This window comes from Taudactylus pleione, unplaced genomic scaffold (genome assembly GCF_031769625.1).
Source record: "Taudactylus pleione unplaced genomic scaffold, aTauple2 ptg000437l, whole genome shotgun sequence".
Lineage (NCBI taxonomy): Eukaryota > Metazoa > Chordata > Amphibia > Anura > Myobatrachidae > Taudactylus > Taudactylus pleione.
Window position 1 is genome coordinate 5,191,695 of NW_028284839.1, and position 17,594 is coordinate 5,209,288.

General features: G+C 43.5%; 1 protein-coding gene across 4 annotated transcripts in view; it reads right to left on the reverse strand.

Moving 5' to 3' along the window:
• Window positions 1–17,594, reverse strand: part of ACOT7 (acyl-CoA thioesterase 7) — a 221,448-nt gene that overhangs the window by 93,539 nt on the left and 110,315 nt on the right. For 3 of the 4 annotated variants that reach the window (XM_088447747.1, XM_088447748.1, XM_088447750.1), the window contains exons 6-7: window positions 9,325–9,339; window positions 1,813–1,899 (exon numbers count right to left, since the gene is read on the reverse strand). In XM_088447747.1, the coding sequence (XP_088303873.1) occupies window positions 1,813–1,899; window positions 9,325–9,339 (102 nt within the window). The remainder of the gene's footprint in view (window positions 1–1,812; window positions 1,900–9,324; window positions 9,340–17,594) is intronic. The other variant, XM_088447749.1, reaches the window with a different exon arrangement.

The window sequence follows — 17,594 nt, forward strand, 5'->3', positions numbered from 1 at the left end:
GGTGGCAGAGAGGGCAGGAGGGGGAGATGGATAGTAATAAAAACTGCCCTGTAAATAAATGACATGAATCGGCTTAAGAGTTGTCCTGCAATTTGCTCTATCCTCACTTTCTCCGGACAGCCTCCCTTCCTGGAGAGTGCTCTTGAAGCTGGTGGCCTGTGAGAGAGAGGAATCCCTATGGGAGGGAACAGGGAGCAGCAGACGGGGCAACTTTCAAGCTCAGCCGCCATAATTGCACACAAGTCACACAGTGTTTCTATGCTCTCTGCTGAGGGAGCACAGAATAAATTTTTCACATTTTGATTTGAAACGCTTACACATTGCACTAGACACTACACAAAACTGCATTAAGTCAAAAGGGACAGGTCCTCTCTAAATAATTCCAAAGATTGCTGGATTTCTGCTGCCGTATACACTTTGCACTGAATGTATGATTCCCTGTAAATGTGATACGAGAGCAACACGTACCTGCAGCATCCTTTAACACCAATACATATCATTATAGCTCAACAGACGCCAGCATTACGGAGATAGACTGCATACATTATACACGTTCTATCCAGATTTTCTTTTAACAAATAAAAGGTGACCAGGTTCTCTGTCTATTTAATCCTATGAGCAGCGCATACTGTAGTCAGCACAGCAGTCCTCTGGCAGTTATTGCCTACTTCGGCAATAGGGCTACACAAAACCATTGCAGCCTGGGCACCATCATGGAGGCATTATTTTATTTGTATTCTATTATTTTAAATCTAAATATATAAAACAAGTTTCTTTGTTTGCTTGTTGGCGAATATCTTCCACAGCTCTCGAGGTAAAAGCTGCCAAATCTTACAAAGTTATTAGACCACATAGCGATAAATCACAAAGTGACAAATCTTATGTATAAAATTCATTGGTCTGTTTAATTGTCTGTCCCGTTATGCATTCGGACCCCCTCTGCACCGATTGGGATGAAACCGACGTGAGGTGGTCCAGTTGAATCCTGGCCAGGTATTAGGGGGGTTAGGGTCCCGGTCGGACCTCCTGTTGGTGTACGCTGGGCAGAACGTTGACCCGGGGAACCTGTTCGGATGGAATTGGACGAAAACTTCACCGAGAGTGGTAACACTGGATCCCAGAAGACATACTAGGGGATTGGAGGTCCCGGTCGGACCTCAACACCCTAGTATTTCGTCAACATTTCTGATACAGTCTGTCAAGAACGCAACAGCGCCTTTGTGAAAATACGCTCTGTAATGCTCGCGCCGCATGAGTTTTCGCGCATGCACAGTTACAAAACGACAAAAAAAAAATATCGCTCAACGGTAGCATTACCACTAGGCTGCTTTAGCGGTGCACCATGCCTTGCCCAATTTGAAAGAGCCAAAATGCGCCCTGCCCTTATGGAGGCACCCTGGCGCCCCCCGCTGACCACAGCAAACGCAAAACGCCACACCACTGGCACTCAAAACTGTGTGTCTGACCGCCAGCAGCCCGAGGTGAGGAGGTCACAAGCAAGCTCTATAGTGGATGGGTTTCCATTGGCCAGGTTGCAATGACAACAGAGAGCAGTTTCAATTGGCTGGCAGCTGACACAGCTCTTTTGTTATTGGCTACAGTGTGGGAGGAGGCACATGCTGGGATGTGTAATTCCACTCCCACTGGATGGCCGCATGCTAAATACTCCTGCATTATAGGGACACTAGTTGCACAACCTGTTACTACCGTCACCCGGAGCAGCATTGCTAGTGTGTATCACGTGCATTTATCATTCAATGATCACTAAAATTGACAATATCATCGTAAAAAGAGAAGAAAAAAAAAACGTACCTCCATGGACGTAGCCGTGCAATGTACAGTCTGATGGTCCCACTAAATGAATCAGACTGGATTGACTATATCCAACCGTATATGGATCTGGGGAAAAGCAAACACACGATCAGACATTTTGGAATGGAAACAGGGTTTAACGTTACACAGCTTCCTCGACGATGTCTAACATTCAATGCATGAATTCCGTTCACGACCATGTGCCCCATTTATTAAGACACTCCACAGCAATCTGTCCTTGCTCATTATGGGATACATTGCTGCGAAATGCCCCCCCAACGAAACCACGTCTGCTGCCTACAAACACAGGTTAGTATTATTGACAATAAATGCTAAAAATGACTATTAAATCATTAATAAAGAAGTAATCACATACTGATTTGGTATAGGGGCATGCTTGAACTTGCAGTGCCACAACAGCTGGAGAACCACAGGATGCCAATCTTTTGTTTAATGTAACAAACTGAAAATACAATCATACAAGACAGGACACAGCCCCCCAGTTACATCCTTGGCTGTATCCCCAAACTTGCACAGCAGGGAAGAGTAGGGGTATATACTCCCCCATATGTGATTGGCTGAAAATGGCAGATAATGTACCAGCTTACAAAAGAACATTCATACAAAATGTGACACTGCAACATTTTAATTTTCAATGGCAAACAAATGAATGCGAAACCAACCACCATTAATTCACACATTACAATGTCTATTTAATAATGATATGCAAACAGAACACATTATGCAGAAGCCCGCAGAAACTGACCTGAATAAAACAGATCAAACTGGATTTTATTTATAGCACACTTGCTCTATTTGCATCTTATTAAATTGTGTTGCCCATGTCTAGACAGCAACGCCCTCTTCAGTTAAGCCCCCCATCTAATGTCACACTACAGCTTTCTACACCTGCATGGAACTGCCGCATTTTCACAGCAGGTAGAAGAGAAAGTCATCAGAGGAAGTGTGGGAGGGGCCAAATGGGAGGAGCAAGAAGCCAGGTCCTGGGCAGCACCAAGTCTGCAGCATGCTAGTTCAAAGATCCTGCTGTAGGTTCCAAGGTATGAAATCGAATCAGCCTAGTCAGCAGGAGCCCACCCCACACAGGAAGTTAAGAAGCAAACAGGATGCATAATATCTTGTGGAGCTACTGTACAGTGTGGCATCATGTGGACTGGGGACACTACAGTGTGGCAACATGTGAACTGGGGACACTACAGTGTGGCAACATGTGAACTGGGGACACTACAGTGTGGCAACATGTGAACTGGGGACACTACAACGTAGCACAATGTGAACTGGGGACAAATATGTGGCACAATGTGAATGGGGGGCACTACAAGTATTCAACACATGTGTGGTGCTGGGAGTAGTCACAGATTATACCTTAATAACATTGCCAATAAATAATTTTGACAAGTGTATCAGTAAACTACTGGCTGATTTTGGAGAACAAAGACAAGTATAATGGGGCGCTGGCTGATGTGTGGGGGCACTAGTTGTAGAGTACGGTTTGGGCACAGGCTAGTAAGTAATTACAGATGCTAATATACTGGTATAAATGGTATGGGGGATGATGCTGGTATATTCAGGGGACAATGGTGCTGGTTTATGTGACTGACCATGAAGGTTACGCTTATTCTTGCGTGTTGCCGTGCGTTGCGCAACATAAATATTTACTTCCAAAATTGCTGGCTCCTGATATTTGCCCATTACTCCTAGCTGCCTGAGAAATGTCTCCGGGCCTGCTGTAATGTACAAGGAGCCATTCCCTGCATACAGTTTGCTTCGTATACCGCATCTGGATCTGGCCTCTTACATAGGATGACTACATTCACTTCAGTAGTGTACTGCAGCTTGGTGAGGCACCTGTTCTGGGTCCCTAGCGCTTCATGCCCCCATTCTGACAATGGCCACACCCTTCACGTTAATTAACATACCTACCCAATGGCTAGTAGTGCCCCGGTGGGCCTCTGCCACTGCATTCTCCTGGCGAGCCCTTCATACACCAGTCCAGCCTTCTCCACCATTACCTCTCTCTAATGGCAGCTACCACACAAGGCATTCTATTGGCTCAATTCAGGTAACAGTATGAGGTGGGGGGGGGGGGACCCTCACTGTCATGATAGATGAGGGATCAGAACTTCTAAAAGGAACATTCAAGGAGGTTTAAATAAAATTTTGGGTGGAGATTAGGGTGTGAAGCTAAAACATAAAGCAATCCCCAGCCGCGGCGCAGTGTAGCTCCACCCAACAAATTCAGTCACCGTCTCCTACTGTGCTTCCAAATCTGTACTGGGACTCTACGTACAAAGTCGTGAAGCATGCGCGGTGTGACTCAAACGCATGCGCAGGCGAAAAAACATCGCTCCACTGCGTCCAATATTGCTGGTGCCTCCAACTGAGAATTCGCCCTTATGCACCCTAATAGGCGATAATACATCTTTGCTATATTTCCCTTGCACCTACATAGAGTGCGATGGAAAATTAGCGCAGATACTGGTCACTGCCGCTCCAGAAGAACTTTGCGACCATCCCTACGAAATGAACTGCGTCCTTAATTTTAGATTTAACAAAGGAAAAAGTTACTAAAGCCAGTGATTCTAACTCCAGCTCACATTCGCAAAAAAAGAGATAATTAATTTCTTCTTTTAAAACTACTAAGATTCAAAATGACAAAGCACGTGTTTTGCAGAAAATTAGGTGATGGATCAAAAACGGGTGTAACTTGTACAAAGTGGTGCATATGGTCTACGTGGCCTGTTATCAGTATTCTAAGAAGCCTAGGGGCCTGACTCAGCATGCAACATCGTACGTCGATCCATAGATGTTGCGTACTGTGCATGCGTATGCAGTGCGCGTTCGTGAGTTAGCATGGTGACCGCTTTGCGATCACTCAAGCAGAATAAAAGCCATCGCAGAGTGCCAGGAAGTCAGCGTTTGAGGGTGGCGTCGGGGGAGTGGTCGGAGAAACGCAGGCGTATCTGTCCGTTTGAATGCCGTTGCATGGGCGTGCATAAACCACTGGGATAGCATCCGCAGCTGGAGTGCTCACTGCGTGCGACGAGGCTTGCAGTTTCTGTGGCCAGTCTGACCTGCTGTAATTCTGCGTGAGGGGCCGATGTTACTCGATGTTCCAGATGTATAATGCAGGACTGCGAGATAGCGGTAGTGGGCGTCTCTATGCTGGCTGTGCGACGGCTTTCATTAGCGATTGCATTTATTAGCATATTTTCGCGGCAGACCGTGTGTAATCGCAGCTGTGATCGCAAAAGCGATCCGCAGTGAATCAGGCCCTAGGTCCACAGGGATAGGTGTATCAATTTAAAAACAGGGAAAAAAAAGCTACTTTTGTACCTAAACCCTAAGAGTACTCATTAAATACAGATGTTCCTTCAAGCATGAAATATTGAAAGAGGCCATGTTACTTTAACCGCTTTTTCAAATTTGGTTTGCAAGAAGGATTATTGAAGAAATCGGCTTATCTAATAACAACTGTGTGATTGCTATATCCAATAAATAGATCACTGTCCATCACTCTGCAAACGTGCGCCAAGAAAAGCTGTCTGCCTGTACTGGATTGTTTCCTACATTTTAATTTTTTTTTTTTTTTGGCATAGCAAACTTCGGAGGATAAAATCATCGGAGCGGAATATTCTAAACTGCGAAATCTTGTTACATGAATGGGAATCAATTAGAGTGCAGGCCCCATGGAAGACAGAGAGGGACAAAATGAGAAAATGCATGGTGTAAGTGACATTACCGACACAGATACCGTCCCAAAAATTGATCGCTGGAAAAGCTGAGATGGTAATTGTCACATTTACACTTGGGAAATTATAATCACTTGTTCAAAGTTTTCAACGGAAAGGCCATTATTGTACGAGGATCATTATTAGCAGAGGCAATGTACCAGGGGGCGCATTTGGCTGATCGGATACCAAAATAAATCAGCATCGAGATGGTTTGGGAATAAATAAGAATCCGCAAAAGTTTTGTTTATGGTCCTAAAATGCCAAATTTGCCTTTAAGCTCGGAAATAAAACAAAATTTTGCTTATGAATTATTTTTAAAAATCAAGTTATGTGCACAATAAAAAAAAAATATATATATATATATATATATATATATACACACACACACACACACATGTACACACACATATATATATATATATATATATATATATGTAAAAAAAACAAATACACAAAATATACACACATTCTATGATACTTAAAATTTTATATATATTTATTTTTATTTTTTTTGCAAATGTGGTTTATTTCTTAAAAAGTTACTACTGTAAATGAACAAATGTGATGTAACCTGCAGCAAATGAACCAGTCTTATCTGTATTTTTGAAAAGAAGTTGTTAAAAAAAAAAAAAAAGTAATGCAAGTATAAAGCTGCATACACACACGATTTTTTGAACGATTATCGTTAAACAATATCATTTAACGATAATCATTTCAAAAAAATCGTTCACTTTCTGAGTCAAACGATGAACGATTATCATTCATGTGCATTCACGTTTGTAGTTCAGTCAGACTTGTCAACTCAACAATTTTCATTAAGGGAATACGCAAAAATCGTTTGTAGTTCAAAAAAATCGTTCATTACACTTTAAAAAATCTGACAGATAATCGTTTATAAAATCGTTGTGTGTGTATGCAGCTTAAGAATACCGTGTTGATCCTGAGGCTCAGGCAAAGCGGATGTAGATGCGGGCAGCCACGGAGGGTTGATTTACTATCTTATACTAATGCGCGTTTCCGTAGGGCTAATGAATGGTTGTATGCGACTGCAAGCGGAAACCTGTGCCATCCAATTATTTAAGACCAGCCGCCACAGCAACCATCATTAACATCGGCACCTTTCTCATATTGGGTGCAAGAAATCCGTCAAAGACCGGCTTCCCCATCCCCGTACACAGTATGCAGAATAGCACGGAGCTTTAGCTACATGGTCACCACGCTCCCACAACACTGGGCTTTTCCACTGTGACTGCATTGTTCCCGCCCAGTAGCTGTCCAGAAATGCCCAATTTCATGAAGACTGATCCGGCCAAGTACCGCCTGACTAATACCCTAATATTCCTTCTGAAACTACTCCCACTTACACTGCCCACACTAATGTACCCTCATAACTACCCTACTCCCACACTAATGTACCCTCACACCTACACTACTCCCACCTACACTGCCCACACTAATGTACCCTCATAACTACCCTACTCCCACACTAATGTACCCTCACACCTACCCTACTCCCACCTACACTGCCCACACTAATGTACCCTCATAACTACCCTACTCCCACACTAATGTACCCTCACACCTACCCTACTCCCACCTACACTGCCCAACCCTAATGTACCCTCACACCTACCCTACTCCCACTTATACTGCCCACACTAATGTACCCTCATAACTACCCTACTCCCACACTAATGTACCATCACACCTACCCTACTCCCACCTACACTGCCCACACTAATGTACCCTCATAACTACCCTACTCCCACACTAATGTACCCTCACACCTACCCTACTCCCACCTACACTGCCCACACTAATGTACCCTCATAACTACCCTACTCCCACACTAATGTATCCGCACCCCTACCCTACTCCCACCTACACTGCCCAACTCTAATGTACCCTCAAACCTACCCTACTCCCACCTACACTTCCCAACACTAATGTACCCTCACACCTACCCTACTCCCACCTACACTGCCAAACACAAATGTACCCTCACACCTACCCTACTCCCACCTACACTACCCAACACTAATGTACCCTCACACCTACCCTACTCCCACATTAATGTGCAGTCACACCTGCCCTACTCCCACTTATACTACCAACACTAATGTAGCCTCACACCTACCCTACTCCCACCTACACTGTCCAACCCTAATGTACCCTCACACCTACCCTACTCCCACCTACACTGTCCAACCCTAATGTACCCTCACACCTACCCTACTCCCACCTACACTGCCCACACTAATATACCCTCCCACCTACCCTACTGCCACCTACACTGCCAAACACAAATGTACCCTCACACCTACCCTACTCCCACCTACACTACCCAACACTAATGTACCCTCCCATCTACCCTACTGCCCACACCTCTCCTCTTCCCATTGTACTGCCCACACTAATAGCCCTCACATCTATACTACCCACACTAATGCCTCACCACACCTACCCGTACTGCTCAACACTAATGCCTCGTCACCTACCCTACTCCCAGCCATACTGCCCACACTAATTGCTCTTTCACACCTACCCTACTCCCACCTATACTACCCACACTAATACTCCTTCGCAGTACTGCCCACACTAATGTTCCAGACAACTGTTCTAATCTCCACTCTGAGCCACACTCACTTATATTATGTCAGCTGTTCCCTTCCTCCATTTGTAAACGCTCTCATTGGCGGGATCATTCCTATCCTGTGTTTTCATGTCACCATTTGTACGTTACGGTTTCATGTATGTCTTGTTCTTCCCTACTGTCCAGCGCTGCAGAGCACAGTGGCGCCTTACAAAACAACAATAATAATTATATGTATGTTGCACAACTGAATGCATAAGGAATGTGCCTTCATGCACGACAGTAACTGCAATGAAGCATGTGGCGTACTTTATGCAGGTATGAATTTCCATGGCTGATCCATGCAGTACAGTCCAGATATATATATATATATATAAAAAAAAAGGGCAAGTATAATGACTTGGGGCAGATCTATCTCATATTTGGGGTATGGCAGAAAGGTCTGCCAATCTGGTAACCCTACAGACCTATGACTTACACCGGCTGCCCTGCGGTACTTATAATGCTCCTATTTTTGGAGTTCTAGGTTCTGTGAGAGAACGTTTGCTACCGATGAGTCTACTGCAGCCACATAACAGGTTTATAATGATCTGTCTGGTTATGTGGGCGAGAATGATAACAAATGAATGATCAATGAACTTACATGGTGCATTTCGCTGAGATCTCTCATTAGCATCAGCGGTTTATGATCGGTATAATGTACGAGTCTTCAAGGATTCCCTGAATTTTTTTTTTTTTTATTATTATTTTACACTAAATGAACAATATCATGATACACAAAAAAAATATAAAGAGATATTGCTGCGCTGTGATCATAATATACACATTATCCGTTTCCAGTGTACTCAGTGCCACTTATGTATCCTGGCGTTTCCATTCCTCCTCACCCTCGGTATGACCTACACAGTGTATAATAGAGCGGGTTGTAGTCACTTATCCCGGCGGTCGGGATGCCTGCACTCAGAATACTGGTGCCGTCTCCTGGAACTCAACGGTAAGCATTGAGGGTTAGGGGGAGGGTTAGGGTGCGGCTGCGGGGAAAGGAGGAAAGGGGAGGGGGGACGGGTTCGGCTGCGGGAAAGGTGGGTTAGGTTCTCGTACCCAACCCAATAGAACCAATCCTGCTTTCATACATACACATCAGACATATGACAGATTACTTACCCTTAGTTTGTCTATCTGAAGCAAGAACAAAAACATACACAATTATTTTTAGTCGATATAAATTATTTCTAAAAAAATAAAATAAAAAAGAAAATGAACTTTCAAATGTATGACATACTTGGGCAAAACGTTTATATCATGCACACTGCAAAATGACGTGGCCCCAGAGTCACTGACACTATAGGGCCAATTCAGAGTGAGAAGCAAAGTACAAGGAGCCAGGAACTTTGCACCTTGGTAAAACGATGCTGCACTGCAGGTGGCAGATGTAAAATGTGCAGAGAGAGAGTTAGATTTGTGAGGGCGGAGGGTGAGGGTGCCCAAATTCAAATCTAAATTGCAGTGTGACAATTAAGCTGTCCAGCATTGGGCTACATGCAAAAGCAGCCAGTATTTACCCTACACGCAAAACAAAACAAATCTCTGCACCTCTTGCAGTGCAACGTTTGTGTCCATCTCCAACATGCTTTAACTACAGTAGCACAACCCAGAAGGGGACTATAAAAATAAATAAAATACAAAAATTAAAAAGGTAAACACAATATGCCGACCCATCTGTGCAAAAATAAGTGCAAGGCCACAAACTGTTATTTGCGCTGGGGGCATGCATCTTGACCTGTACGGACTGCAGAAAATCAAATTGGACCTAGGGAAAATACTGTACTTGTTGTAATTATTAATAATATGGAAGGGTCCGTAGAACAGAATACACACAATTCACAGCTCCATGACTACCAGGCCTGTAATGTAACACTGCAAATAGCTCTATGGGCACAGCAAAGGAGGATATTGGTGAACGGACAGTGAGAGAAATACTTTTATCACTTCTGTCCCCTAGTTACCCTCCACGGAGTGCGGGGTCACCAGCAGGTATAATAAAGATAAACCCCACTTGGGACCCTCTCTCCTAATGGTATAGCTAACGTATACAATGCAATGTCATCTGTTAGTGTTTATTACAATGTACTGCCCTAAGAGAGCTATAGGTGTCCTGTGATAACTTCCACTACAAGGACGGGGTCCGCTATGTTTCAGCTATTAGTGCTACAGGCTGCTTGGACTATGCACGAAGATGGTCGGCTGTGGCTATGGACCTTACAAAAATAATGCAAGGGGTTAATTTAGGGGATTAATCATAGCTCATCATTAGTGATCAAGTTCCAATTTAAGAGTCTGTTATCTGCATAGTTTGCCAGGTGTATCGTACACTCTAAAGCTGGCCACTAACTAGACCAACTTACATCCAACCAGCCAACTTGTTGATTGGGTGGAATGAAAATCTGGTAAGGTATGGGAGTACATGATGATCAGCAATTTGCTCCTAAATGCCAGAAAACAGATGAAAATGGTCGTTCAGACAAGTTTGTTAAATATTTGATCAAACAACAGTTTTGGTCCATTTTCCAGTGTTTGGGAGCAAATTGCTGATTGGTTGGAATGAAAATCTGGTAAGGTATACAATCAACTAGTTGGCTGGTTGGACAGATAAGCTTTAGATGTGTGGCCAGATTATGTATAGGACTGGTGTAATATCCCCGTGGTGATGAGGAGTAAAGCTGGCCACACACTAGACCAACTTTCATCCAACTAATTGATTTGAATGAAAATCTGGTAACGTATGGGAGTAACTGATGATCAGCAATTTGCTCCTAAATGCCAGAATACAGATGAAAATGGCAGTCAGACAAGTTTGTTAAATGTTTGATCTAAACAATTTGTTCAAACAACAGTTTTTGTTCATTTTCCGGCATTTGGGAGCAAATTGCTGATTGTCATTTGCTTTTATCCCTTACCAGGTTTTCATTCCAACCAATCAACTAGTTGGCTGGTTGGATGAAAGTTGGTCTAGTGTGTGGCCAGCTTAACAAACAAAGTTGGGAATGGCCATTAGAAGGGTGGTATCAAATTATTAGTGTTTTACCGACATTGTTTTATGACTAACGATGGGATGTAGCCATCGCTTCTCTTTGATGGTACACTTGTGCGCATGCACAAATGAGACAGCTAGTACGCGCATGAACAAAGGAGCACTGATGCTGAGATGGTCTTTCTTCATTCGGTGTATTACGTCGCCAAACATTGGGTAAGCACACGTCGGAATGAAGCAAATGATGGTGGCAACCACATCATATTATCGAATGGCAAAGCCATCGAGCTGAAGAAATTCAAAGGTTACAGTTACCAATGGCCATCCCTAAACCATGTGTTTGGAGAAGGGTGGACTCTAAAGATGCATATAGCTGTACATATGGGCGAATATACACCTTTATTTTTGCGCATGTGAGGCAAGAGCACATACGGCCCCAAACTAAGCCCACTGAGGGACGTTTATAGGGGAAACTCAGAAACACCCGATAGTCATAGTAGTAGAGCAAATGTAATACAATACCCATGACCTCAGATTATGGGGAAGATGTGCTAAGCCTTGGAGAGAGAGAGTGGAGAGCGATAAAGTACCAACCAATCAGCTCCTGTCATTTTTTCAAACAGCCTGTAAACTGACAGTTAGGAGCTGATTGGTCAGTACTTTATCTCTCTCCAAGGTTTAGTACATCTCCTCCTATATCTTTACAAACATGACGACATTACATTTATCACTGGATAACTATTAGCCCGAGGCACATGCAATGTCAATGTTCTTTAGTTAAGCGAGTATTTGCAACTGCGTATGCTCGAAAAGTTCCCGAAACCCATACGACACATGTATTACACAGAGCGTATGCCCAAATGCGCTGCTGCGATTGTAACAGACCGTATCAGAAATGCGGCAGCAAAGCAATGCGGGTTACTGGGAGGTGGCCTGAAGTGAACGCAGGAAAAGTCTGTCTCATGGGAAGGTCACAAACACAGAGCCGCAGCCACAGAAGCATTGTTCATAAGCAGACACTGCGTCTGCCATAGAGCTGGCCCACGTATTAACGGTGGCAGGTGAAGAGTCACTGGCAGTGTTACAGCGTATACGGACGCGGACCGTGGACGTCTCAATCCTTGCTCATTCAGACAGGCTGCTACACCAGGACAAGGCTGGTACTAGCATTTGCACATTGTCACAGTCACAACTTCGCCAACAGACGCAAGAGCGGGTGCAGCAGGATCTTGCACCTCTGAATCATGCCCAATGTGTTTAATAGTACTGGAATTTAAAGAAAATAAATCAAATCACCTTTTAAAGCAAAAAGAAAACAAAAATGATTGTAGTTTCAGGTATGGGAGTACTTTAAGGCACAAGCTTTGATATACTGGAGCAAATGGATACATCTCTTCTGAGGAATTAACTATTGCTCACAAAATGTCACTAATTTCATTTAGCAAATATCTCACTAAAGCCAAAGTGGTCGGGAAGCTCATCCTAAGTGTAAATTAATAATACATTAAAGTCATTTGGTTATTGGCTGCCAGTGCTGGTAATGTGCGTCTATTGTCTCCACACGATAGAAGCGGCCATTTTGTGTGGTGACACAATGAGTCCTATTCACAGTTGTAAGCAAACACGATGGTTTCCGTACAACTCCAATGTTTAATGATCGGCGCATGCGCAGGAGCTGTCCTGCACATGTCCCGATCACGGACTGCGACGGCAGGTTGCAGTTCCCTCCAAGCCTCAGTTTGATGGACATGCTGCGGCCGTTTGGGGGTGGGGACATGTAGTTTTCCTGGAGTGCAGAGGCCTGTATCTGAGCCTGGCGATGCAGATTCACTGGACTTGCAAGCGGGCAGGAGGTGGCCATTCTGAGTAAGCTTAGACGGCCAATGCTGCAAACATTCTGCTGGTCGCGATGTTGATCTGATGTTGCAAATTCGGACGCCAGCATCGGAGTGGAGACACGCCTGGAGGCATCTTTTTCCTTCAGACGCCTCCTGTAGCATTCGCATACTATGCGCAGAGCAGCTGCGTCCAAAAAGGCATCTGCTATGTGTATAAACGTACAAATCGTATACAGGTCCAATATACGTGACTTGCAGCCTATTACTTCATGAGGCATTTGTGACATCACTGAGGCATAACGCACAATATGGCTGTGCAGTTGGCGGTAAACCCCAAGCCATGTATTCACAAACTTTGTTTTTGTGGGACACTTGTTGACATTGATTCTTTATTTTCATGACGCACCAATGTAAGAAGGTTGTAATAAATATAAATGAACCGACGTGAACAGAGGCTGATTCCATTAACATTTAAAACACAGCTCGCATAGAACCTTTCATTGGACATCCAACCAGTCTGGTACGGCGATAAGCACAGGAGTCCTCCTGCCCTGATTTGGCACCGCTTTGCGCACTAATGTAATAGGTAATATACGGGAAGAAGTGTGAGAGCAGTAAGCCAGTAGCACAGCAGTAAGGTGAATTTCGAGCCAGATCTAGTAAAAAAATTATCCGCAGGACCGCGCAGTTATAGGAGCGATGAAACTGTTCATATTACCTCACGATATCAAATACCCAAAGGAACTGCAAAAGCAATAAACAACAGTGACAGCTGCACGGGAGATGTGGTTACCACAGAGATCTCCAACTTCACTCTCCAGGTATAAAATAATAAAAATCCCTACTGGAACATTAGATCAGATCATGTGTGGTTTCTGTTTACCGGGGTCCTCACAAAAGATAAACCAAAAGCAGCATGGCTTACAGCTCCCGTTTCCACGTGGATTAATTTTATACTTTGGAGTTTTATTTTAACAAATTTTCGTTCAGGGAAAATAATTTTTTTGTTATATAAAAGTTGGCCTCTAACCTGTTAAAACAAGGAGGATTATTTTTGAAAAGCACCTTATAATTTTTGCTTTTATTTAATCTTTAACAAGATTTTATTCAGGGTCATAATAGATTTTCGAACATTCCTGGCTTCCTGTATGTGATGCTCTAGGTCTAGTCTAACAAGGGTATTGAAACACTGCCGTTAATTTTGTTTTTTTCCCCTAGCGTCCATCTCCAAGCTGTGCAAGAGGGTTGGTTGGAACAAGAATGAACATTTTTGTATTTTTTACGTGAAATTACACATTAACCAAAAATGTGATACATTTTAGAAACCAACATTGTCTAGAGCGTTGTTTTACCTCGTAGTATACTTTGGGATTGTTTTGATGTGATCAGTCTCTTATGTGGGTTGTGTCATATTTGGAGGCATGGACACAGACAATTAAGGGTAGAATTAATTTCCAATGTGGTCAGTAATTGGATGGTGTCGTTTGCCTGTACATGCCGAACAGATCACCATTGCTGAGTGCACAAACACACTTAATTGGAGGAAGTGGTGAGTTTTTGGAACACTGAATGCACTGTGGCATTTCCAATACTGTCAAAATCATACTGATTTTGACAGTATTGGAAATGCCACAGTGCATTCAGTGCTGGTATAATCACGGTGGAGTACACTGCTGGAATAATCAAGGTGTAGTACAATATTGATATAATCATGGTGGAGCCCAATGCTGGCACAATCAAGGTGGGTGGAGCACAATGTTGGTATAACCACGGTGGACCACAATGTTGGTATAACCACGGTGGAGCACAATGTAGAAATAATCACGGTGGAGCAGAAGGCTGGTATAATCACGGTGGAGCACAAGGCTGGAATAATCATGGTGGAGCACAATGCTGGAATAATCACATTGGAGCACAATGTTGGAATAATCACGGTGGAGCACAATGCTGGAATAATCACGGTGGAGCACAATGCTGGAATAATCACGGTGGAGCACAATGCTGGAATAATCACGGTGGAGCACAATGCTGGAATAATCACGGTGGAGCACAATGCTGGAATAATCACGGTGGAGCACAATGCTGGAATAATCACGGTGGAGCACAATGCTGGAATAATCACGGTGGAGCACAAGGCTGGAATAATCACGGTGGAGCACAAGGCTGGAATAATCACGGTGGAGCACAAGGCTGGAATAATCACGGTGGAGAACAATGTAGGAATAATCACGGTGGAGCACAATAGTGGCATAATCACGATGGAACACAATGCTGGCATAACCATGATGGAGCATAATATCAGTATAATCACAGTGGAGCACAACACTGCAATAATCAGGATGTACAGAGGGATAAATATGATTGGTCTTATAAATTCTTCCTATGAAAGCATATTTCCAGCAGCAAGCTCTTAGAAACGTAGTGGAACAGGAGTGAGCCAAGCAGGGCTAGCTGAGGCTGAGAGGTACAATATAACTGACGGCACAATGTGAAGATCATTTTTAAAGATAGTGGAGGAAGCAAATGACGTAACTCTAAACAAAATTGCTCTGCTAAAAACCCAGGGAGCCTGTGAGGCGAGAAATCCATTTTGCCACCTGCTGTAACAGAATGCTGCCTCAATCACCACCACTGCCAGATTTAAGCCCCTACAAGACGTGAGCAAGTTGGGATCACTACCATGAACCGTTCTAAAATACCGGACCAACCCAAGAACACTTTTACGCTCTCCATTCCGTATTTGTCATGAAGCGTATAGTTTTACCAAATATCACTGGAAATTGGATGGCCAAACATATAGGACACGCTCAGTTGTATCACCTTCTGACGAAACCGTTGGATATACATCACGGAGAAATGCATTAAGATCTGTTTTGGACATTAATACCGGCTGCGGGACATTTAACTTGTGATTGGTGAGATAACCTTGGACGCTGAACTGTGCATGTCTGCTCATAGCATGAGCTGAGTCTCCCTCCACATTACATTAGGCCGTGGATGTGTTTTTTCCAGGACCGCTGCTACATTGTATTCAGGCGGGGACAATTTGTCACATCCGGGGAGTGTAATTCTCCCACCGCAGCTATTTTGTGATAAACATTGCTGGGCATCAACATTGGTGGTCACATCAAGTCCTTGGAGAGTGAGCACGTGAACTATTTGGCATTTTTGCCACAATATAATACTAATTGGAAAATCTCACTATCTAAGTGTCAATTCTATGCCGGAAACTTGAGACCGATCAGTGGCATTTATTGTCTATAGACATGGTTTCTATTTATGTTATTGTTTTATTATCTAATAGTGATTTTTTTTCATGTCATATTAAACAAAATTTGTTTTATTCTATATGTGCTCCCTTGTTCTGTATTTTACTAACATTTCAGTTCCCTTTCAAATCCAGCCCTAACCAAATAATCGTTCGTACGTTTTACAGTGTTAAACCTAAAAATAAGGCCTTTAATCTTGTTCAAATCACAAAGCAGAGGGTCAGTAATCTACAACAATCCAATTATTCGCTATCATATTTCTTCGCATATCCGCCATTGGGGAATACATAAGCGATAGAATAAACTGATCCCTATTTCTTTCATGTGGGTACGGGAGATGCGTTCTCAGTCTTGTTACTTGTATAAAGGAAGCAAATCAAGGTTAGAGAGTTTATTCGCTGCAGAATTAGGATTTGTTTAGTTACGCTACTGTCAATCTATTCCTCAGGTCGGTAGCAGAATGTTTCTTTACCGCAACAGACTTGTGAGTTAGTGATTAAAAAAATATTTCAAAAAATTCAAGAAAAAAAAATAAATAAATAAAAAATCAAGTTACAGCAGTCATCCAACCATTTGTCGCTGTACAAAGCTATAGCATTTTCCCAATTTATTCACTAGACTTCTGGGGTAGATTTACTAAGGCACGGGTTTTCAAAGCCGCAGATCATCGGCAGCATTGATCGATAGTTTTAAAAACTGCAACAAAAATAAAAGCGAAATCAGACATATTCACCATTTTTTTTTTCCTGCTGCCGGTTTAAAATGATCGGTCAAAGCTGCTGAAAATCGTCAGCTTTAACACGCCAATTCAGAGATGGACGCAAATATCATCGCAGCCGTATCTTTGTAGGTGGCGACTGTGCAAAAACATGCAAATATCGCGGTGTCACGTCCAATGTTGGGTATGGATCAGAGCTGGTTGCAGGGGTGTCCTTTTTAGCAGATTCCTGGAACCGGAATGAAGCTGGACGGATAGGATTCTCAATCATGAATGCCTTTGTTGGTAGAAGCGGGGGATGGAAGCCTGAAGACTTCTGGATGGTCTTGTACCCACAAGGAGCAGGCTAGGGACCATGGGAGCAATTACTGGAGAGGCTGGAGAACGGTAACCATGTACCGGAGCAGGCTGGAGGTTCTGGTGGAGCGGGACTCTAACGATTGCGTGGACGGCGGTATAGGTCACCGGACTCTGAGGCGGACGGGTAAGCCGACAGGCACTGGAGAGTGGAAATAATGAGCTGGAACACAGGAGACAGCTAAACGTAGCTGGGGAGTACAGAGAACTAGACACACAGA